Source organism: Dromiciops gliroides, chromosome 1 (genome assembly GCF_019393635.1).
Source record: "Dromiciops gliroides isolate mDroGli1 chromosome 1, mDroGli1.pri, whole genome shotgun sequence".
In the NCBI taxonomy this organism is placed as follows: Eukaryota; Metazoa; Chordata; class Mammalia; order Microbiotheria; family Microbiotheriidae; genus Dromiciops; species Dromiciops gliroides.
The window spans coordinates 353,028,499-353,053,708 of NC_057861.1; the positions used below are offsets into that span (position 1 = coordinate 353,028,499).

Consider the following 25,210-nt stretch of genomic DNA (forward strand, 5'->3'; position numbering starts at 1 on the left):
CCCTTAAATTCTCTGAGATTCAGTTTCTTCATCTATAAAATGTAGTTCTTCTACTGCCAACATCAGAGTTGTCATAAGGGTCAAATGAAATCAAGTGTTTGGTCATTGTAATTGCATTATATAAATGTGAGCTGGGTTTTTTATTTTAGCACCACTTGATGCAGTCCCTCCCAGCTCCAAAGAATCACCCTGCTAACAGTCTAGCTGGGCTTTTGTCTAAATGATTATCAAGAGAAGCACCTTCTAAATCTATTCTTTAGTAAGCTAGCTATGGAAGGGGCAACAGCCCCTTCCTCTTATCTTGCCAGTGATTGTAAGCCCTCTGTAGGCAAACACATTCAGTGGGAGTAAGTTAGAGGTCTCTTGTGTCTGCAGTTTACAGCTGTGCACTAGGAAAATGGCACCTTTTGTATTGGCCAGCCTTTTGTTCTCTGGGTGGGTAAGGAGCTGGGTTCAGGATTCAACACTGGATAGAGGAAAAAGTAAAGATAACTATGGTCATGTTGTAAGATAATTAATGACAATTCTTTGATGTCTCCACTGAATGGCATGACCTGAGTATAAAACAATTTATATGAGTCCATTATAGCCCATTATTTAATTGCTATATCTATAGTATTAATATTCCACTTGATAGTGGGTCTTTTGAATTAGAGTTCACCCTGATTTATGATACATCTCACAGAAAATCTAGGGCTGTTTAATGTCTCATAATGGAAATGCCTTCTGATCTTTTGTACATCCCAAGATCATACACAGAGGGCAAAAAAGAGGGCAGATTTTTCTCCACAGGGAGAAGATTCTTAAACTTTTGACAGCTGTTCCTTTTGTGTTCCATTAGCATTTAAAAAATGTCTCTTTCAAACAATGAATTGTTCATTAAGATTTTAATTTTGCAGTTTGTTCCCTTTTAAGTGACATGCAATTAATTAAGTTTTAATGTGCCATTTATTTTTTGTAATGACATTTTTAGTGCCCTGTTTCCTTTTTAGTCAATTTATAAATTGTACTTCAGCTAATGTTACTTCCTAATTTTCAGTTCTAAATAATTGCAGCTACTTCCCACATAGCTCTTTAATTTGTCTGAAAATGAAGATGTACTGAAGTAGTGCAGATGAGCTAGACCAGCTTGGGCCAAGAGAAGAACTGAACGGCAGCAAGGGAGGCCAGAAATGATCATTACCTGATTATGAAGATTACCATCCTAAATCATTCTATTGCTTTTCCACCAGAGATACTGTTATTGAAAGTGGAAGTCTCAAATAATTTTTATAGCCATTTGTGCAATTGTCTTTGTTTTGGGGTTTGTGATATAATAAATCTTTGTTCGTCTAGTCTACTGAGAGGTATGTAGGGAGGATATAATGGACTGAAAGTCAGCTTCTAAGTTTTTTTCCTGACACATCCTTGGCTATGTGATCTTTATTTATTTTATTTAAAAATTTCCCAATTAGATTTTAATCTGGTTCCTGGCTCTCAGAGGGCCAAAAGGGCAGCAGCATGTTGGCCACCTCTGCTCTAGACAATTCTGCCAGTTATACAGGGTGGACCAAAAGTCATGAAGGGATTTCAACATTTTATATTTGTTTTTCACTTACAGTACCATAGCATCATATACAGTATATATAGGAAATGAATTTACATTATACGTGGAAAATCAAGTCTTATAAATGGCAAAAAATAAAGAAAATTTTTTTCAAAAAGTTATTAAAACATTGTGACTTTTGGCAAATACATTGCCAAGCAGAAGCTGACAATATTAAACATAGGTGGCTACGTAGTGCAGTGAGTGCCAGACCTGGAGCCAGGAAGACCTTGTTTCAAATTTGACCTCAGGCACATACTAGCTGTATGACCTAGGCAAGTCACTGAACCTTTCAGTGCTATAAATAAGTGATTAAGTTATATTGTTAACAATGAGTTGCAGATCAGGCACTGATAGTAAGAATTGTTCATTAAGATTCATTAATAATGAATTGTTCTTTAACATTTTAATTTTGAACTGGAAAGACTTACATGAAGTGATGCTGAGTGAAATGAGCAGAACCAGAAGAACATTGTACACAGCATCAACAACATTGTGTGATGATCAACTGTGACAGATTTAACTCTTCTCAGAAATACAATGATCCAAGATAATTCCAAAGGACTCATGATGGAAATGTTCTCCACATCCAGAAAAAAGATCTGTGGAATCTAGGTGCATATTGAATCATACTGTTTCTACTTTTTTTGTTTTTGTTTTTTCCTTTTTGAGGGTTTTCCTTTTTGTTCCGATCCTTCTTTCACAACACGACTAATGAAGAAATGTTTACAGTACTTTAAAAACCTTAAAGCACTACACAAATGCTAGCTATTATTATTATCATTATAGCTAGCACGTATGTAGTGCTTTTTAAGGCTTGCAAAGTGCTTTGTGTGTGTTAAACTCATGTGATCTGCATTGATAGTAGGCACTTTCTTATTGTTGATTCCCAATTAATAAAATCTTAGGTCAAGGGAGATGCTTAACCTACTTAAATATAAATTGTTTCCAAGTACCTTAAAAGCATCTTTTAACATGCCACCAATTAATATCATAATTAAAAATTATTCTTATCCATTTTCAGTCTTTTTTCATAAATAAAAGTATTTTATTTTCCATACATACATATATGTATGTATATACATAAGGATAGTTTTCAGCATTTGTTTTCATAGGACTTTTAGTTTCAAAATTTTCTCCCACCCTAGCTCCTCCCCAAGACAGAATGCAGTCTGATACAGGTTATATATGTAAAATCATATTAAACATATTTCAGCATTATTTCATCTTATGAAAAAAGAATCAGAATACAAGGGAAAAACCTCAAAAAAGAAGGGAAACAAAAACCAGCCCAAAAGTAGAAACAGTATGGTTCAGTCTGCATTCAGAATCCACAGTTCTTTTTTCTGGATGTTGAGAATATTTTCTATCATGAGTTCTTTGAAACTGTTTTGGATCATTGCACTGTTGAGAAGAGCCAAGTCTATCCCCATTGTTCATCACTTAATGTTGCTGTTACTGTGTACATTGTTGTCCTGGTTCTGCTCTTCTCAGTCAGCACCAGTTTCATGTAAGTCCTTCCAGGTTTCTCTGAACTCCTCCTGCTCATCATTTCTTACAGCACAATAGTATTCCATTACATTCATATTACCAGAACTTGTTTAAACATTTCCCCAGTTAATGGGCATTCTCTCAGTTCCTAATTGTTTGCCACCACAAAGAGAGCTGCTATAAATATTTTTGTGCATGTGGGTCCTTTTCCCTTTTATATGGTCTCTTTGGGATACAGACCTAGCAGTGGTACCACTGGGTCAAAGGGTATGAACAGTCCCATAGCCCTTTGGGCATAATTCCAAATTGCTAGCCAGGATGGTTGGATCAGTTCACAGCTCCACCAACAATGCATTAATGTTCCAATTTTTCCACAGCTTCTCCAACATTTATTATTTTCCTTTCTTGTCATATTAGCCAATCTGATAGGTGTGAGGTACTACCTCAGAGTTGTTTTTCTTATCCATTTCTTGAAGCAGATTCCAAGGGACCTTTGTTAGCATAAGATAACATGCTCTATATAGTAGAAAGTCACAGGAGTTTTATAAACACACACTCCAACCTCCATATTAGTGAGGATGTAATCCAGAAAGCACTAAACTGAATGTAAGAATGAAAGTTTGGTTTCTTTTCATAGTTGCTGGTGAGTAATACAGAATGCTTACATTTGGGAATTAGATTTTTTTCCCCCTATATGAAACACCTGTAGTACACAGTGAGTTGTTAACCATTTTTAATTGTTCAGTTTCAATTATCTGTATTCTATTGGGGGTGGGGGTTGTAGGGAGAGTCCTGTGAAATTCAGCCATACTTATTTTTATTTTCATTTTTCAGGAGCAGATGTCCATGCAACTGATCCCAACAGGGGGATGACTCCACGGGAATGGGCATCTTACACAGGAAGGTCTGAGGCTGTCTGGGTCTTCCAGAGACTGTTGGACAGACCCTGTCCTGAGCAGTTCAGTGAACAGTACAAGCTAGACTGGCCAGTAGTGAAGGACATTCTTGTCAAACCAGCAGAGCCCAAGAGCTGTTTACAGAGGCTTACTGAGTGCTTTCGGTCAATCTTGTCTTCTCGCTATGTCCAAGGACCTGAAGATGGGGGTGTACTTGACCATATGGTTAGAATGACCACTAGTCTCCACAGTCCTGCTGTGGTAATTGCCTGCAAGACTATATGCCCTGAGAGCCCCCCCTGTGTGGGGAAGAAGCGCCTTGCAGTGCAGGAGATCCTTAGGCACCAAAACACTGAGGAAGTCCATGATCAGGAGAAGGCCAGGGTGGAGAACTCTGAGAAGCCCTTTCGGAACTCCCAGGGTGAGGTGGTTCGCCAAAAGACAGACAGGAGAGCAAGTCTCCAACCTTCCACCTTTACAGCTGCCCAGGGTAGCTCTGCGGTCTCTAGGAAGGCCAGCCTCCTACCCCTGCATTTGTTGAGGAGGAGTAGCGTGAGGCCAGGCTTTGTCATTCCAAAGGTCCGCATCAACAAGGCTCCCACTCCCACTTTTCAACCAGAACGAGTGAAGAAGAAGAACAACGCTAAGGATAATACCTACTTGCAGATTCCTAAGTGGAGATACAAGGAAGCGAAGGAAGAGAGGAGAAAAGCTGAGCAGGCAGAAAAGAAGAAAACAACTGAAGCTCCAAAAGAAAGACGAGTATCTCCCTGGAGAAATAGAACTTGAACCCATGGTGGAGTTCTAGCATCTGGGATCAGATTCCTAAAATGGAGGCTCGGGAGGCGTTCCGCACAGGCAATGGCCATGCGGCATGGGTCACGCTGACAAGGGATGTAGGGAGAAGGTGGGGAGCATACTGATCGTACACAGGCTCACATCAGCAGTTTGAGTCTGTCGAGGGAAAAGGTGACATTTTCCTTTGCTGCTATGTCTAACTCAGGGCTCCAAGGTTCCTGTATTGCCTGTCTTCTCCTTTGGTTTGAGTAGAAATATAGAAATTGTCATGCAATGGTGAATTGGTAATGCTGTTGTGTGATTTGGTAGCTAAGCAGTGATTCAGGGAGGCAGCTGCCAGGTAGGAAGGAGGTGATAACTCTAGCTAATGGAAAACAAACCGCCCATGACTTCCTTCCCCATCCCCGAGGGAAGGTGCTGGCCCCTTTTCAGTCCCACCCTGAACGTGCTCTTTATTTATCTCTTCATTGTGGTCCTTGCTCTTCTTATGCACCATCAGCACCACTCAAAAGTGTGGGTAAGGGGAAGCAGGAAGGGAGTATAAACAACTCCCATCAGCATGGCCTGTACCCTATAGAAGAAAACTCTGGCACTACCTGTATCTCAGAACCAATAAGAAAGGGTAGGCATCATGGACTATTTGTAATGCCCACTACTCGCAACACTTCAGTCCTATAGAGTAGCTTGGAGATACCATAAGTTTCCAAAAGACTGTCCTCTCCCCCATTCCTCCCATATTCAAGGACAGTGCAGTTAAGTGCCTCACACAGTACTCTGCACACACTAGAAACAATAAATGTTTATGAAATTGAAATTTAATTTAATCACAGCCACCTTGTACACCTCTCTATAATATTAGCACTTCACCATTCAAATGTTATCTTGGCCAATCCCAACATTGTCAGGGGGTCTGTCTATAAATCTGTGTAGATGAGTGGTTCCTGAAATGTGGGCCACTTTCCCAATCTATTTTGCATGATTAAAAAAAAAGAACCAAATCCTACCTGGATTAATAGGAGATTCATGTTTGTTTAGGATGTCCCAAGTAAGGTCATCTATTTTTTTTTACCTCTGGATTTATTAAATTATTAAAGCCAGTCAGAAACACAAGTACAGACATTTTCATAATAAAAAGATGAGAGAGTAACTTGCAAGCCTTCACTGGCCCCCAGAATTGCAGTTATATATAGAAACAGCCACCAATATGGATCTGGGTAATTCTTATTCTCTGCCATTTGGAAAAGATGACATTTCTTAGATGGAAGCATATTGCTATAACAAAAGAAGTGGGTAATAGGGCTCCCCCTTTTTTTTTCTTCTTCTCTTTCATTTCTAGCCCTGTGAAGTCAGGGCCCAGCATGGATGTAAATTGCTTGGTTATCAAATTCATGAGATGATAATCTGTTCACTCAATTTTTGTGCTATCCAAGGGGATGTATATGCAGTGAGAAAGGGTCACTCGCCCTTTTACAGATGCCATCTACTCCAGAGCAATAATTCTGTCAAGTAGAACAAATTTGATATCCCACATTATTATTATTATTATTATTATTATTATTATTATTATTATTATTATTATTATTATTAGTGAGGCAATTGGATTTAAGTGACTTTCCCAGGGTCACACAGCTAGTAAGTGTTAAGTGTCTAAGGCCGGATTTGAACTCAGGTCCTCCTGACTCCAGGGCTGGTGCTCTATCCACTGTGCCACCTAGCTGCCCCGATATCCCACATTCTTGCTGGTCCCTAATGAGGAAAGAGGGTACCAGTTGGGGACAGGGGTTCTGTTAGCCAAATGTTTGCTGAAGGACAATCCCTACATCAAATCAGTGATGGGTGGGTTGCCTGTATTGTAACAGTACTCCCTATGCTGCCCCAAAGGTTGGTCATTTAATGCTGCATAGTTGTCCTGGTATTTAGTAGACATGCCTTGCTCTGGTGTTGCTCAGTCCCTTGCCTCATCATATTCCTTGACAACTATTCAAAACTTGACCAGATTATTGATGCACCTGAACTCCACATTCTCTAGCTATGATATAGGATTAGAAAGTGAGAGTTTTATTACGTTTTTTCCTAGCTTTCAGTCACAAGCAAAGGACACTTTGGGGTCCGCAAACTGAATGGGAAAACAGTACAGAGAATGCTCATGATGTCAGCAAAATGGGCCTTGTGTATTTCTTCTAAACTGTCAAGCCAGCAGGTTTCAACCAAGCAAACATGTTCTTGGCAAGCCAGATGCTGTGTTTGTCACTTTCCCTGTTATTGAAGAAAACAAGATAATTGGTCAAAGGAATACAGTAGAAAAGGCATGATATGGAGCAGAGTTAGTTGTGTGTTGGCAAGAGACAGAGAAGTAGTTGCTGTGTGTATTTTTGTGTGTGTGTGTGTGTGTGTGTGTGTACATATACACATTTATGGGCACATTGTATAGAAAGTTCAGTACTAGGTTATAGTCACTTATCGGGCTATAATATTAACTCCAGTCACACCCAGACTCTGAAAGGAAGGCATTGTACATTATTTCTGCACTTTTTTTTCTCATGGCTAGGTTGTTTAGATTCTCTCATTTTTCTCCCTGCATAAGCAAATTTACCAGTACAGCAAATTCACAAGGCAAGGAAGTTGTCTTCCAGCTCTGTCTCCCTGCTGTAAGGACAATTTTGCTTCTGTTTTCTAACTCAGCCATAGGACGGTTAAGGGAGTAAACCTGCACGTGAGAAAATGTTATGTCTCTTCTTTCCTGGGCATTTCAGGGTTTGTTTTTTTGCTCTTTTCCAAAGGAGTTTTTTCTTGAACGAGGTAATTTTTCACACTGGACTTACAGATCTCTGTGCAGACATAACCATCAGCACACCAGAGACCACACAGACTTCCCATTCAATAGTTGACAATGTCAGCAGAACAGGTTGATGAAAACTAAAGAAAAATATAGATACACTTGTTCATTCTCTGCTACTTGGGGGAGTGAGGGACAGGAATAAAGAAAGATGTCTTCTGAGGGAAGCACTGAAAAAGGACATCAGTTCTTAGGCAAGATAATTATGCTATTTTTTCCTCATCTGTTTTTTAAAAAACAAGTTTCATTAGAGCAGAAACTGGCCCTCTTTGTCCCTATTAGGGAAGAGAATCATGGAACTTTAAGTATGTCAGTTAAGTTTAAGCGTGTCACAAGTGTCAAGCTTGGCAGTGTTCTTCCACTGTTACCATCAAAATGGCATAGAGCTTTGTTTGTTTGGTTTTCCCAGTTGCCATATTTGCTAAGGTTCAATAGTTGCTCCCACAGAACTCTTTTCTTTACCCTCCACCCCTACCCCCACTACAGCCTTTTGAGACTGAAAAGAAAAAAATGGAAGAATAAGTGTGACTATTCTGCATTTTCTGCCTCATTTCCTTTTTTTTTTGCCCCTTGTCACTTGACCACCTGTTCTTCATTGCCTGCCCCTGAATTCTGTGGCCTCTGCTTTCTTCCCTTTGCTGGCTGCTTCACCCCCATGCCCATCAAAATTCCTCACAGAGTTCCTGGCATCAGTTTCTCTGGAGGCAAAAAGGGACATAAAAGTGAGAAGAGAGCAATATGGTAGTCCCCTGCTTTGGCAATACTAAGTGACAATCTTTAGACTGCGTTAAGTGAAAGAAAAGACTGATTTCTTCTGGATCTGTCATTTGACTAAATTTTTACAATTTTCTTTTTGTAGAAAGGAAAACATAGTATATTGAAATAACCTAGTACAGTCCATATTGAACCAAGGCATAAGAATTTCCACCTCAGGTCTTAATTACCATGAATATTGAGTAACTACCTCCTCCAACTCCTCCCCCTCTTCTCCCTCCTTTGTTTCTCACATACAGCACATGGTTTGAGATTATTTTAATTTCCATTTTCTTTACTCCCTTGAGGGTATTACAGTATTATTCACTAAAAGTAAATAAGTAGATTATAAGGCAGTGGCATGGCTCCCCTTGCCCCACTCCCACCCCCCCAAATAAGATTCCTGGGAATTGCTTATTGAATTTCCTTGATCATAAGCAACCCAGGTCTGTAGTAGCTGAGGACATTTATGGGAATGTTGCTCTTTGGTTCATGTGAAATCAGTCATTGATCTTTCAGTAACTTCTTATGACTATGAATACTTTCAGTTAAACAAAAAATTCAAATTTCCCCCAATGTAGAACATACCTATTTGATGGAAATTTCCAGTCAAAACCAAATGGGCTTAGAGTTTTAACAAATACTTTTACCACTTTGGTTGATTTCTTTAGGTCTTAAAGTAGTATGCTGAAGGTTAGAACATATTTCTGTGTGTTTTCTACCTGTTAGTGTGAATAAAATGCCGGAGGGTCTGCCCTGCATTAAAATCACTAGGGGAAAAAGGAAGCCTGTAGGAAATTAATCCAGGATCTATTGGACTTCCAAGAGCTTAAGCACTTTAGTTGGCCACCAGAGCAAGGCATACAGAAGACTCTGAAGCATTAAATAGCATTTGAAGTTTTTCTTTATAGTTTTGAAGCTACTTATAGCAATTTCCTGGCAGCACTACATTACATATCTCAAGAATGTGATGACCTGTATTCCAGAAGTTCTTCAGTTTGGCCAACAGTTATATTTTAGCCTCTTGTTTGATGAATTCATAAGCATCCTGCAGAATGTTTATAAAGTAGTAATGTGAATACTCAAGTGGTACTTGTGCCACTCTTGTCCTTGTTGTCAGCTTTCTCTAGTCAGAAATGGGGATGCTTTATGATGAAATATTTCCTCCAAATTTAGCTCCACCATATGGGGACAGATTCAGGTGCTACCCTGTCCAGTTGCAAAATACTTGAATTACTCAGATGGTGGGTAAAAGTCAATTAATATGAAAAAGAGTCACCTTGAGAAACAGATTTTTTTTTTTACACTAAATCGAGCTAGGAAATCAGATTCTCCCTGATGGCACATTGACAAGAATATTGTATCCAAGGGACATTAAACTTAGGTATGAAAGTAGAGAGTTGATGATTTTTCTTTTCACAGTTTGATTTGGTGCCTATGACATTTGAAAGGAAAAACAAATCATAAATCAGGTTTGGCTCAGACATTTCCCCAACTTTATCCAGATATTCTACTCCAGTGTACTCATTACTATTCAACATCAGCACATTTTATTACATGTGAAGATAAAATATAATACACTAAAAATCCTTTATAATAATTCTTGCATATGACAAGATACCAACAATTGCTTAGTGTTTATATTCCTAATATACAGTATTATAAAAATTAATATGGTAATACCAAAGAGTTAACTCAGGACTATTTTCTTCCCATTGTGTATTGTTGTTTCACTACTGAAAACAAATGGTTTGACATTTCATTAAACAGAAACAAACACAAACAAACTCATAGTTCAGTCTCAAGGTGGAACTGAACTTTGGCATGTTGTGTAACTTATGTCTGGTCCTGGATCTGCCAATGACTGATTCTTTGATCCTGAACAGGTCACTTGATCTCATTGGGCTTCAATTTCTATAGCTGTAAAGTGAGAGGGTAGAAGTAGATAATTTACAACCTCCCTTCCAACTATGTTTTATGGTTCTGTGTGGACAGTCTTATTAGCACTGGCTACTTCAGTTATGCAAGTCATCAGCTTCCCAAGTTTTTCTGGGGGATTACTAATCTTCCAGGTTGGGGAGGACCATATACTATCCACATTAAAAATATGGGCCCTTATGAAGAAATGCAGTTCTTTTAAAAGTGATTAAACAAAATTGGTTCAGCAATAATAGCAAGAGGGGTGTTTTAGCCAAGATGGTCCCAAGCAGAGGTTTTATGCCTTGAGTAGCTTGTTTAAGGTTGATTATGCCATTTATTCTTTTTCCCATCTTTTGATGCACTAAGTACTTGGTTCAGAGGTGTACATGACATCAATAAGCTACTAACTTGAAATAACTTTTTTTTTTACCTTGATGTTTTTTCATGCACATTGATGGTAAATAACAGAAAAAGATCACTGGAAGGTGAAAGAAAAATAAATTAAAAGAAAACAATATGAATTGGTTTGATTCTCTTTCTTGACTCAGATTGACAGCAGTGTTATTTCATTTCCCCAATGTGGATATGGGCCTAAAATGACCTTTAAGGAAGAACACTGATACAACAAGTAGATGTTTAGCTGTCTGTGCTTTGCTAAATAGAACTGAACAGTATATAGTAAGACACAGAGGAAATACATTAAGAAAAGGCATTATGGTTGAATATGGGAGATTAGTGACTTCTGTGAGCTCCCTATAGACAATAAAGAACTCTAAATGTGGCCTGTAGCTGTCTGTGTGTTTGGGAAAAAAAACAGTGCCCTCTAAGCCAAAGGCAACATGGTATATGGAAGGAGCACTGAACCTGAAATTTTAAAATCTAGGTTCCAGTCCTGACTCTGACACTAACTTACAGTCCGACTTTTGAGTATATGCTTTTATCTTTATGGGCCTTTATGGGCAACATTAGAAATTTAATTTCCCCTTTTTTATTCTAAACTCTATGATCTTGAATGAAAGAATTCTCCCTATGCAAAGCTGTGCCTAGGGCCTGATCAAATCCTATCGCCATTTATTGAAGATCAGTGGTAACATAACAATCGCCATTGTAATCTAGCCCATCAGACTCTATAAAGGAGACCTGGTTTCTAATTTTGGCCCTATCATTAACTCTGTGTGACCTTGGGAAAGGTCCTTCTGTCCTCTGGACTTCCTTTTCCTCATCTTAATAAAATGATAGGATTGAATGGAAGTTTCTCTAAGGTACTTTCTAACCCTAACAATCCATGGTTCCTTAATGCTTCCACTATCTGGTTTTGAAATTTTCTTTGGAAACCAAAATAAGATTTTGCAGTCCCACAACCCATCATCTTGCTTCTAGGAAATCACTAACTTTTTTCTCCAAGCTTCTCTCCAGCCATTTGATCCACAGCAGCAATCTAACATTAAGGGAAATATTTGATACACAGTATTAGAGTGAAACTTGCTGGCTTTTTTTTTTTTTTTGGTAAGGCAATTGGGGTTAAGTGACTTGCCCAGGGTCACACAGCTAGTAAGTGTTAAGTATCTGAGGCTGGATTTGAACTCAGGTACTCCTGAATCCAGGGCTGGTGCTTTATCCACTGCGCCACCTAGCTCTGCCCCTTGCTAGCTTTTTAAAAAAGATTCCGTTTTAAAAGACACATGAAAATGACATGACAATATGATTACAATAGCATTTTCTGATGCTTTCTGAAATAACAAGATGTCCCAGTGATGTCAGTTCTTGTCATACTGTGTTAAAGCTGTACCTTATGTATGTACTTGGTAAAACATTAAATTATAACCACAAGGCAATTGTAGCATCAGCCCTTTAAGTGGACAGCTCGGGAAAAGGGCTTATGAATGATAATAGAGAGTTGTTTAGTTGCTTTAAATCATGTCTGACTTTTGGGGACCCCATTTAAGGTTTTCTTGGCAAAGATACTGGAGTGGTTTGCCATTTTACAGATGCGGAACTGAGGCAAACATAGGAATTGATTTGCCCAGGGTCACACAGTTAGTGTCTGAGGCTGGATTTGAACTTGTGAAAATTAGCCTTCCTTATTCCAAGCCCATTGTTCTATCTACTGTGCCATTCATCTGCCCTAATGAGGAGTATGATAGAATAATAAAAGTACATTTCACTAAAATACTATCACTCTATATACAAATGCCTATATTTGTAGAGCTTCAAGGTATTTTGGTCTTGATCATCAACAATACTATAAAATAGCCTAAGAATTTAGCCTGCCCCTTTATGACAGAAGTGTGTTAAAAAAAATCTTATGTCCATATAAAAACATTTTCCAATAAACTGTCTTTTCTTTTTTGTGTAGATCTTGTTAAAATAATGTTCACTCTGAATGTGACTCTAATTGTATTATTGTGATGTCAGAATTTTTGTTTTAAAGTTATGCTTTTGTCACCTACAGCTCTGAAAACATTTGTATTATATGGGCTCTAAGAATATTTGGGGGGCATAAACTGAAGACACATCATCTTTGGTATCTGGATTACAAAAATACTAATGAAACAGTTTACACAAATATCATGTAATGATTGAAAAAAGTTTTTTTTTTTCCTCAATGCCTACCAAATAATTACCTCATATTAAAATGAAATCAAAGTAATATCAAATGACTGTTGGAGGGAATGGAAAGTATGCATGAGTAGAGGTCAGAGAAAGTATACAATGAACCTGTTCTGAATGTATGGTAGTGTGATGCTTGAAGAAAACTAAATATTTTAAACTTGAAGATGATTGTAAAAAAGTATACATGATTTTAAAAAAAAAAAACTTAATTATTTATATTAATTTTAATTCAAATAATTGTGAGATTTCTTAGTTACTCTTTTACTTTGTTTTCAAAAAGCATTTATATTCTTAATTTAATAAGGGTTTTTGTTACTCTTGATTGAATTAGCAGTCTTGTACTTTTGGGTTTTTTCTTTCTATAGATTTTACAGTGACCTTATTAAAGCTCTAAAATCCAATCTATAGAAAAGAAAATAATTTTGGTATTATGTTGTTCAGAAGGGCCTTTGAATAAAAAAAAATAAAACATGACACTTAATTTGGCTTCGTCTCAGTGCTGCCCTTGTCCATACAAGGAGATGGTGGATCCCCATGTTAATTTTCCAGCCTGGAGTTTAGCTGAGCGCAGTATCTGAATTAGCCACCAGATGTTGCTCTGCCTGAGCTATCAGCCCCATTCCTGGTAAGTCATTATGACAAGTGTCAAGGCATCAGCATTTTCTATCAGGCTGTAGTATTCCAATTAGCCATCAAAGAGCACTGAAGCTTGCAAATAGCAGCTAGGTGACCCAGCGAATAGAGGGCAGGACTGGGAGCCAAGAAGACCTGTGTTCAAATCTTCCTTACGAGTTATGTGACCCTGACATGTCACTTAACCTCTATTTGCCAGTCAGCTCATCTGTAAAATGAGGATAATAATAGTGCATACCTTACAGGGTTGTTGTGAGGCTCAAGTGAAATGAGATGTATTTTGCAGACCTTTAAGTACTACATAAATTGCAACTATTAGCTAGGATAACAATAGCTAATATTTACATAGCACTATGTACACACTGTACTAAGTTTTTTTAAATGGGGATAACAGCATCTGCCTCTCAGGGTTGTGAGGATCAAGTGTGATAATCGTAAAGTGCTTAGCACATAGAAAGCACAGTATAAATCTTAGCTATTATCTCCATTGAGGAAACTGAGGTCGACCTTCCTAGGTCACACAGTGTGTTTGAGGTCAGATCTGAACTCAGATCTTCTTAGCTCCTAGCTTCTTAAACTTTGGGTCTTAATGCCTTATGGGGTCACATGACTGAATGTGGGGGTCATGAAAAATTTGGCAACAGGTAACAGGTTATATATACCTACTTTATATACCTATATACCCAGGGTCACATTAAAAATTTCTCAGGGAAAAAGGGGTCACAAGTGGAAAAAGTTTAAGAAGCCCTGTTCTATACCACCTAGCTGATATTTTTTCACAGCGTGGTGCACAGCCCCACTTTGGTCACAGAATTAACCTCTTGTTTGACTGGGTTCAGTTTAGTCCAGAAGATGAGAGAGAATATTAGTTAAATCTCAAAATACAGAATCTGCTATCTGTATTTGACTAGACTTCACCCTGCAAAGGTCTTTCATTCTTAGGTCTCTTTCTGAATGTAGTAAGTGACCTAAGTATGTTATGATCATAGGTTTTTGTTTTTATTTTAAAAACATGTAAAGAAAAGTATAAACTTCTCTCCCTAACTCACACCACCTCCTATCATCCAGAATCTTCTTTGTGGCTGGGAAAATGCCCAATCCATACAGATAAATCATGATAGGTTGGAGAAGGATTATCCTGCCTATCTTGAAGTTCATAGGTTAAAGAACATTGGCTCACCATAGGATTTCTAGTAGTCCCTACCCGAGCATTCAACCCTTACTAATAAGCAATTCCTGGTTGCTTCAGTGTTTCCCTAGCTGCTCCTGGCCCTTTGACTTCTGTCTGTGCCTCCTCAGAGAAGGTAAGTACCCAGGTTGAAAAATTGAAGGAAAAACAGAGCAAAATAAAGGCAGCACACTATTATGTGGTTTCTCCTGTAGCAAAAGGCATGAGGAGTATAATGATTCCAGATAATTGGGGAGGTTAATCAAAAATTATTCTTTCTCTAAGTTATTTCCTGGGCCCTAAGTTCTCCACAGAGAACAGGTGCGGTGATACCAGTCTACAAAACTTTGAATTTTAACTTGATCTTTTGAATTCCTGTGTGAATTTTGGGGATGGTTAAATGAGAGGTTTAGGTGATTTTGAGGGTCAAATGAGAATATACGCAAAGTGATCTGTAACTGGAAAATGCTACAATATCAATTATATTACAAATAGGAGGAGTATCTTGGTTTTGTGTTATTTTTGTTTTTCACGGGCAAGCCTTTGAATTGGAACTTGAAAGATGAGGAGGGAGAAGATAGTCTAGATGGAGGTTGTATTATATTTTACCTAGCTTAAAATAAAATTTTTAATAAAGAGCAGTAGAACAAAGAAATAATGAGCAGTAGTAGAACAACATAATAACAGTAATAAAATTTGGACAATTGAATTAAATGCCTTAAGTATTTTCCAGTTCTTCAATTCTCTCTTTCAGATGACTTTTTTTTTAAATTTTATTCCTTTATTCACTTAATGGGCTTGTTAGCCATTGGTAGAGACAGGTGCTCAAATAGAGAAATGTTTAAAATTATATCAGAATGTTTTAATCAGCCGCTTACCAGCAATATTCATAAATAAAAATCATGTTGTTGTTTTTAAACCTCCTCTTTTACCATCCCATCTCCACCTTCCCTGAAGATCTTGGCAGGGAAGTTTCCATGGTGCTAGATGTACCTTTGGTACATGGATGTGCCAATGCACACATGCATTCCAGTGCTGTCTCTTCTTTTTTTCCCCCCCCCAGGGAATTTGGGGGGGGGCAGGGAATATTTTTTCTAAATTTTTTGGCAGGGGCTCTCTCCTCTTGACTCAGAGATGGAATGGGCCCCTGCTTAACTGAAGTACTGAGGCAATCTGGATATGGGAGCCTAAGAAATGGCCATTTTGGTCCGAATTGAACACAAAATAGCCTCATCTTGTTGCTGTGGGAGCGCACACCTGGACTTGGGAGCGCAGAAATGAGAAAACTGAGTGTTCAAGCATCCAGGTGGTCTGAGTATTATTGCCAGCCTTGAAGCAGGAATAAAGGCTATAAAACGAGTAAAGTCTAGTTGATGTGGGGAGGGAGCAGACCCTTCAAGGCATATGCTTATAACCTTTCTTTGGGGGGATGTACTTAGACTTCTGCCTCTGGAGCGCCTGTTTTCATTTGCTCTGCAGTCAGCTGCCAGGAATGAATCTAATTGTTTGGCTTTTCTTTGACTGCAACACCTGCCTGCCACTCAGCTTGGTCCACTGACTCATTTCATGTGGCCACCAAGCACATGTCAAGTAGGAACTGCACTCCTTCACCACTGACCTGGGCTGAATTCCAGCAAGGGACATGAAAGGAGAAAGTTTCCTCCTGCCCCGAAGCTTCCATTTCCCCTGACAAAATTAGACTTTGATATGGAAATTGTGCTAGTAAGTTGTCAGCAGTGAGATGCAAGCCAACAGCTGCATGGGTTCTCTCAATCAAGAGGTTTGGGACTGACAGCACCAACTAGCAAATTAAGAGTCATCTGGGACTGAAGGGTATGTGTGTGAAGCACATTAAGACAGGTACCACTGTAACAGAAATGGGGATACCATACAATGAAGCTGCCCTCACCCTTCCTTGTGTACCACATAATTTTCAAGAGAATCAGAGTCTTTCATTTGGAATCTTAAAGTGTAAACCCTGTCTAAAGAAGGAATTACCTAGAGGCCATCCCTAGCAAGTGGGTGTTCAGCTTTTGCTAAGTACTTTTGGTGACAGGAAACTCACTACACTACAAAGCAGCCCATTCTATTTTTGGACAGCCCTAATATTTGACTAAGGGCTCATTCATTCATTTTGGTTTTGTTGTATTCCCATTTAATGAATTGACGTGTTTCAATTAAAAATTTTTTTAAACACAGATTTAAAATAAAAGGTTATTTTTGCTAAAAAATATATTATTTACTTCTTTCCTATTAAAAATAACTTTCCAAACTTAACTCAGAGACCATTAAGATGCCCTGAATTTAAATAGAGAGGCAGATTTGGCATTAGGTGATGTTGGACTACAGCAATTGGGAAAGAAGGAGCAAGGATGTTTGGATTTGATAGAATTACAAGGTGGGGGAAGTGTGAATGATGAGTCTAAAGTGTGACATGACAGCCGAGAGAGAGCCGCTATAATACAGTCTCCGGCTGTCTTAAGAGAATCACAGCTTGTAGAACTAAGGAGTTGGTAGTTCTGCTCTACCTGTTCTGACCAGATCACATCTGGACAGTTGTGTTCAGTTCCCAGGCACCACATTTAATGGAGAACATTGGCAAGGTGGGACATTTCCAGAAGAGAACAACCAGGATGGTGAAGGGCCTGGAGTTCATGCTATGTAAGGACTGGTTGAAGTGACAGGAAATGTTTAGCCTAGAAAAGAGAAAATTTGGGGAAGAGGAGAGTGATAGCTGTCTCCAATATATGAAGTGCTATTATAGGAAAGAGGAGAGAGTCTTGTTATTATTGGTCCCAGGGCAAAATTAGAAGCAATGTATGAAATTTGTGTGATGAATGAAAAGTCCAAGAAACAGTTTCTGGGTAATAATACATTTATTAATTATGGCTGGGGGCAGCTAGATGGCGCAGTGGATAGAGTACCAGCCCTGGAGTCAGGAGTACCTGAGTTCAAATCTGGCCTCAGACACTTAACACTTACTAGCTGTGTGACCCTGGGCAAGTCACTTAACCCCAATTGCCTCACCAAAAAAAAAAAAAAATTATGGCTAGCAAATAATAAATTGAGGTAAGTGGTTTCTTTTGTCAACCAAAGACAAACCTTAGAGGTTGCTGAATGCTTAAATACTCTTAGAAAAAAAGGTTGTCCCTAACAGGTGGAAGTCAACTCTGATTGGTTAATAATTGAGAGAATGAGAGAATGGATATTATAATGAGAGATGGGCTTATTCTTCTTGCTGTTTGTCTTTCCTTCCCAAAGAGGACCATGACATTTGGGCGATATGACTTGCACTGAATTGGATTTAAGTGAGGGAGGGCTATGCAAGGTCACCAGTCTCTCTTCTCCAGAGCTATCTAGGTCCAGTTGCAAGATATATATCAGAACAACTGGAGATGGCCCTGGATGTTTTAAGGCAATTGGGGTTGAGTAACTTGTCCAGGGTCACACACCAATAAGTATCCAAGGTGAGATGTAAACTCAGGACCTCCCAACTTCAAGGCCAGTGCTCCATCCACTGCACCACCTAATGAGGGGCTAGGGGGAATGACTGATCAACCTCACTCTTAGACAAAGAGACATCTCTACTCAGATCACCCAGCCTTGGACAATCTAGACAAAAGTCTTGCCTGGGTGTAACAGGAAAGGTTTCAGGTAGATGCTTGAAACTCAAGGGTTCTTTGAGGCTCAGATGAGGAGTGAAAGCATTCCAAACATGGTGGTAGCCAATGCAAAAGCATGGAGACAGGAGATGGAACTCTGTCTATGAGGAGCAGAGAGAATACCAATTGGACTGGACCAGATAATTTGGGACCAGGTTGTGACAAACTTAAATGGCAAACATTTTATATTTTATCCTCGAGGCAATAGGGAATTACTGGAGTTTACTCAGTAGGGGAGTGACATGGTCAGATCTGCACTTAAGTGAAATAATTTTGACAGCTATGTGGAGGATAGACTGGATTTGAGAGATAAGAGACCAGCAGACCAATCAGGAGACTATACCAATATCTAGATATATGAGACAATTGCTTTAGTTTACCCACATAATTTGAGAAGAACATTGAGTCAAGCAGAGACAAATTTACTTCATTCTCATTAGAATGGGCAACCCCATGAAAGGAATGAGGAGTGCACCAATGAGCTCATGAGTTGGGTTTTTATGGACGTTTGAGGGGGCAGTCCCCTCGTGCTCACAATCTAACATCCTATCCTGTCCCACCTAGTACCTGTGTTGAGCTCATGATCAGGGTATGGAGGCATGCTCAACTAGGTTCAAGAGCTGGGGAAAGGGGAGGGGAAATGGGTACAGGTGGTTAAGAAATTGAAGGGGAGGGGAAAAGGGTGAAACCACTCCACCAGTATAAAGAGGGGGGGTACCAGGAGCTAGGCTTAGGAATGCAAGAAGGGAGGGGTGGTACCAGTGTGGGTTTCCACTAACAGGAGACACCCTGTTTGGCCACAGAACAAGGGTGGGGAAGGGGGAATGTGTGTTTTAGCAACGGGATGGAATATGGACAGAATGATCTAGCAATAACAGGGACTGGGGGCTGGGTACTTTGCAGATCCCAGCCTCAGAGTCTGAACTAACTCAAGCCCACTAAATCCCAGTCATAGATGATAGGTTATAAGGATCTACTGTGTTGGTAGAGATATTGGGACCTATGTAAGACATGTTATAAAGGTAGCAATTGCAAGACTGAATGACTGATCTTATACATGGGGTGAGGGGGAGTGAAGAGTCAAGGACATGTCAAGGTTATTAACATAAAACCCTGGAAGAATGGAGGTACTTCTCACAGAAACAGAGATGTTTGGAAATGTGAGAAAATAATTATTAATAATGAATTTCTTGGGGCAGCTAGGTGGTGCAGTGGAAAGAGCACCGGCCCTGGATTCAGGAGGCCCTGAGTTCAAATCCAGCCTCAGACACTTGACACTTACTAGCTGTGTGACCCTGGGCAAGTCACTTAACTCCAATTGCCACCTCCCCCCCCCAAAAAAAAGAAGAAGAATGAATTTCTAGGGGGAACCCAGATTAGTTTCAGTTGCTCTCTCCCCCTTACCCCAGAAAGTTCAATTCTGGATTGGTGAGAGCACAAGGGTACAATAGAGATGGAGATTGGAGATTGATTCTTTCGTTTAGCTAAGTGAATTGATAGGATTAAACCACACCTGGGCTTTGCCTTTGTCTATTTTTTTTTTTTTTTTGGTGAGGCAATTAGGGTTAAGTGACTTGCCCAAGGTCACACAGCTAGTTAAGTGTCAAGTGTCTGAGGCTGGATTTGAACTCAGGTCCTCCTGACTCCAGGGCCTGTGCTCTATCTACTGCGCCACCTAGCTGCCCCCCTGACTTTGTCTTTTAGGGATGATCTTTTGCACATTTTCCCCCCATGTCATCATAGAGCTCATTTTAATTTGGACCACCCTCAGATCATGCCAACTAATGGAATTGAATGATGCTAAACAATTAGCTTTGATCAATGTACAAGGACCCATCTCTATCAAAAGAGGATTAAAAAGTCTTGATCATGTGAGGGTTGCCATCTTGGCTCAGAATGTGGTTGCTTGGTGCATGCTCTTCTTAGGCCTTGAGACCACGTGCTGCCTCTCTGAAAGACAACATGGGTCCTCTGGGGCCTTTCTGTCTGTTAACTGCCATGGGGTCAATACTTTACTAATATATAATATTAATTAATAATAAATGCTTACTGCCAAAACAGGCTCAATAGCCATTAATATATAAGTACCAATAATTTAAAAAGCAGTTTAGCAGAACAATTTAGGGTTTGGGAGGGGGGAATATAATGAATTCTGGCTTGGATTTGTTGATTTTGAGATTTCTGTGGGACATCCCTTTTGAAATGTCTAATAGGCAATTGTTGATGTGGGACTGAAACACAAGGGAGAGTCAGTATGGAGATTTATATATATATATATGTTTATATATACACACACATATGTGTGTGTGTGTGTAATCTTCATAGAGATGATAATTAAACTCATGATAACTGATAAAGTCACCAAGATGAGAATGGGGTGGGGAGGAGGAGGGAGAGGGGAAAAGAAGGACCCTGACAGGACCTTGGGAAACACAGGTGGGAATAATGATATGTATGATGAGCCAACAAAGGAGACTGGAGTGGTCAGACAACTAGGAAAAGAAACAGGAGAGAATAGTCTTATGAAATTCCAGAGAAGAGCATATCCAGGAGGAGAGGTTGGTCAAGAGTGTCAAATGAAGCAGAGAAATCTAGAAGAATGAGGACTGAGAGAAGACCCTTAGGTTTGGATATTAAAACATAATTGATAGGGGCAGCTAGGTGGCTCAGTGGATAGAGCACTGGCCCTGGAGTCAGGAGGACCTGAGGTCAAATTCAGTCTCAAACACTTAACACTTACTAGCTGTGTGACCCTAGGCAAGTCACTTAACCCCAATTGCCTCACCCTCCTCCCAAAAACACAAAAACAAAAAACATAATTGATAAATTTGGAGAGAGAAGCTATGAAGGTAGAGGCAGTTGGAAAGATCACGAAAGGTTTGTGTGGACAGTGCCTGAGCTGCTTCTTTTTTTTTTTTTTTTAAGTGAGGCAATTGGGGTTAAGTGACTTGCCTAGGGTCACACAGCTAGTAAGTGTTAAGTGTCTGAGGCCAGATTTGACCCTCATTACCTCGCCCCCCCCCAAAGTAGTTTCTTAAGACTTGGCACAGCCCCAACCTTCATTATTTGGGGGGGGTGTTTTTGTTTTGTTTTTGTGAGGCAATTGGGGTTAAGTGACTTCTCCAGGGTCACACAGCTAATATGTGTCAAGTGTCTGAGGTCAGATTTGAACTTAGGTCCTCCTGAATCCAGGACTGGTGCTCTATCCACTGTGCCACCTAGCTGCCCCCTTCTTTTTTTTGTGCCCAACCTTCATTGTTAAATGCCTCACCAAGTCTCAGCTCCTAGGGATGGATTTCATAACTAACTCAGATTATGTAGTTGGCCCTCTGTGAAGGGTAAAACTAATTGGTTACTAATATTTAAAAGGGCTTTTGACAGCAGCTGAAAGACTAGTAAGGAGGATTCTCAAGTCAATTAATCAGTCAATAAACATTTATTAAGCACCTACTATGTGGCCAGCTAGGTAGTGAAGTGGGTAAAATGTCAGGCTTGGAGTCAGAAAGACTCACGACTGAAAAACAACTGAACAGCAACAATACTATGTGCCAAGGATTGTGCTAAGTGTTGGAGATACAGAAAGCAGTAAGACAGCCCCCTTTCTCCAGGAACTTACAATCTAATGAGGGAGAGACAACATGCAAACAGATATCTATACAAGACAAGCTATATGCAAGATTAATAAGAAATAATTAATGGAAGGAAGGCACTCAAATTAAGAAGGGTTGAGGAAGGGTTCCTGTAGAAGGTGGGATTTTTGTTGGGACTTAAAGGAAGCGAGGGAGTTCAGTAGTCAGAGCAGAGAAGGAAGAGTGTTCAAGTATGGGGGGCAGCCAGAGAAAATTCCTGGAGCCCATCAGAGATCAGAAATGATGCAGTTGTTTGATAATAATGTTTCACCGGTGTTGGGGGTGCGGGTTGGGGGGGTGCTATTTGATACTGTTGGGAGATATGACGATATTAGGAGGGACTAGAAAGCAATTGAGAAGATGGGAGTAATCTGATGGACTGATCAAGAATAATATTCCAGTGAGAAAAATAGGAGCATTTCTCAGTGAGAAGCTATAAAAGAATCTAATATCCAAGACTTGAGCCTGAGGTCTCATTGATTCATAGTTTTTTGGACTCCCAGCTATCTGACCTACTATTAGAATAGCATGGTAGGAAAAGGAGACAGATGAGTCATGTGGTGACAGATGACAGGTGAATAAATAAAGTTTTCCACAGTTATCCTTGCATGTTGAAACTATGGAAGGACATGGACAAGAGTTCCACAAGAAAGGCAGGCATGGATGGATTACAAGCTGCCCTGCTGGAGAGAACACTCCCACTGATCAGGTGAAGGATTCACTGGAGTATTTGAGAATAAAGGGGGGTGGGGCAAGACAACCTCCTAATAATTAGAGCTGGACAAAAGTGGAACTGTTTACCTTAAGAAGGAGAGTTTCTTTCCTTGGAAGTGTTGAAGCAAAAGCTAGGTGACCACTTGTTTTAGTGGGGAAGTCCACTTTTGTTTAAGGGCTGGACTTGATCTCAACTGGAAGTGGGCTAATCATGTAATAAGAATGAAGGATAACATAATATGGTTTTGTTCTATGTTGGCATTCATGTAACATTATTTGACTTAGGAGGAAGATCCCTAGCATGCCAGATGGAACCTTTGTAAAGAATTTATTGGAGATCACAAGAACAGTAAAAGAAGAAATGAGTGAGGATATGTTATGATATGCATCATTGAAGTCAGTATCCACTTCAGTCAAATCACATCCCATTCAGGTATTGAAGTATGAGGGCTGCTAGGTGGTTCAGTGGATAGAGTGGCAGTTCTGGAGTCAGGAAGTCTCATCTACCTGAGTTCCAATTTGACCTCAGACACTTAGTAGTTGTGTGACCCTGGGGAAGTCACTTAACCCTGTTCGCCTCAGTTTCCTCATCTGTAAAATGAGCTGGAGAAGGAAATGAATGGCAAATCACTCCAGTATCTTTGCCAAGAAAACCTGCGAATAGGGTCACCAAGACTCAAGCATGACTGAAAGATGACTGAATGACAAAAATTGAAGTATAAGATTCCTATAAACATTGACAAAAGGGGCAAGAGAAAGGAGAGGCAGAAGCTACTAAATTTCTCTTAGATCAACGACACCTGGCCTGTGCTATTTTGTTTGGCCTAGATAGCTAAGCCTGTGTGTTCATTCATGTATAATTCAGCTTGTTTGTGGCTCTTATTTCATGCTTTTGCTTGTGATACATTATGAAATGCTCTCTCTATTAGTCACTTTGGCTTCACTTCATTCAAAGGGGTTGTTTGGACATCATCCCTGGAGGCAAGCCCATTGCAAAGGTAGGCAATTGTTTCTCAGCAATCAGCAGAGGCAGGTGTTTGGTTTATAGTTGAAAGATGCTGAGACTTCAAGCAGGGAGGCTTGGAGCCTTGCTCAGGACCACTCATTCTCACCAAATGCTCCTGTGGCACTTGACCCGGGACATCAAGTCAAGTCGGTCTGTGCCTTTCCATCTTTGAATTAGGCAGGTTAAGTGAATATATTCTCTTTATTGCTCTGCTATCGGTTGATAGCTTTGTGGAAAGGGAAGAGCATTCAAGAATTCCTGGTCCTCAGCCTTCCTGCACTTACCTACTAAGACTCACAGGATCCAGGAGCCAGAAAGGATCCCTGAAAGAATCTAGTTCAATCTAAGGAAACTGAGGCTCAGGAAGGAAAGAGTGAGTGATTTGTCCAAGGTCAAACCCAAGTCTTTGGATTCCAAATCCCAGTGCACTTTCCCATGTACCACTGAGGGCTAAAGCCCTGGATGAGTCTTTGACAGCAGAGGCAATGATGCTTAGTATCTGGAACTAGTGTTTTTCCAATGAAAGAAGTTTAGTGAAAATGGAAACAGGCAAGTTTAGTTTGGTTAAAGGTGCACCAATGTTGGAAATGCCATTTTTACTTTATTAGTATTATCTTGGATCTTTTCCCAGAAGAGCATATGGTGAAGATGCTTAGATTGCCTAATTAAATCAACTGGCTGGAAGGCTATTCTTAGAGTGAATACTTCAGCTGCAGTTCTGTTGTTGGGTAAGATGATTCAATAAATCTGGGGGGGGGATAACCCTTTGTACTTGTATAGTGTGGATTTCTGCAGGGGGCTTAGGGCGCTATTCAGGGAAAACCCAGTTTTTTGAGCCTCCCAAGATCACTATAAGATAGGAAGGAGAGATGGAGCATTCTTTCTGTTTTCTAGAAGCTAGACTTTTTTCCCCCAAAGCTTCAGGGAAGCAGAGTTAAGGAAAGAATGAACGTTAACCGACTTTACTTTTTCTAGTGGTAAATCTCTCAGGCCAGGCAGATATTTGGATTAGTGAATAGGACATTCTCTCAACTTCCATCTTGTATCTGGCCATGACTGTAAGGACTATACAACTTATCCTGGACTTTCATTAGCAATACTGGAAGGGGGGGGGGTTGGAGCTGGTGACCTTGGTTGTATATTTCTGCAACCAGGACCTTGTCCCTCTCCTTCTACTATTATCTCTTTCTTTTGCTGTTTCACACTAATACCTGGGGCTGGGCATTGACTAGCGACGTTGTTTCTTTGTATAGGAGAAAAATACATATCCTGTCTTTAGTCTTTGTCATTTCATATTATTGCTTTCTAAATGACTTGTGGAAAATTAGCAAATAGATGTTTCTTTACCTTTAACAGACCCACCAACTCCATGATAACCTCCACAGGGCGGAAAACTATTGTGCTTTTGACTCTTCCCTGCTATACTTTGTCTTTCCAGACCTCTCTCACACATAAAGGAGCATTGCTTTGAGATTGAGACTCACTCCTGTAAACCAAAGTAAATGC

At 39.8% G+C, this 25,210-nt stretch overlaps 1 protein-coding gene across 1 annotated transcript in view; it reads left to right on the plus strand.

Annotated features, from left to right (window-relative positions):
• ANKRD33B (ankyrin repeat domain 33B) overlaps positions 1 to 13,359 on the plus strand; it is a 117,168-nt gene extending 103,809 nt beyond the window's left edge. The window contains exon 4 of the mRNA XM_043965451.1: positions 3,911 to 13,359. Within this exon, the coding sequence (XP_043821386.1) occupies positions 3,911 to 4,761 (851 nt within the window). The 3' untranslated portion in view covers positions 4,762 to 13,359. The remainder of the gene's footprint in view (positions 1 to 3,910) is intronic.
• The last annotated feature ends 11,851 nt before the right edge of the window (positions 13,360 to 25,210 follow it).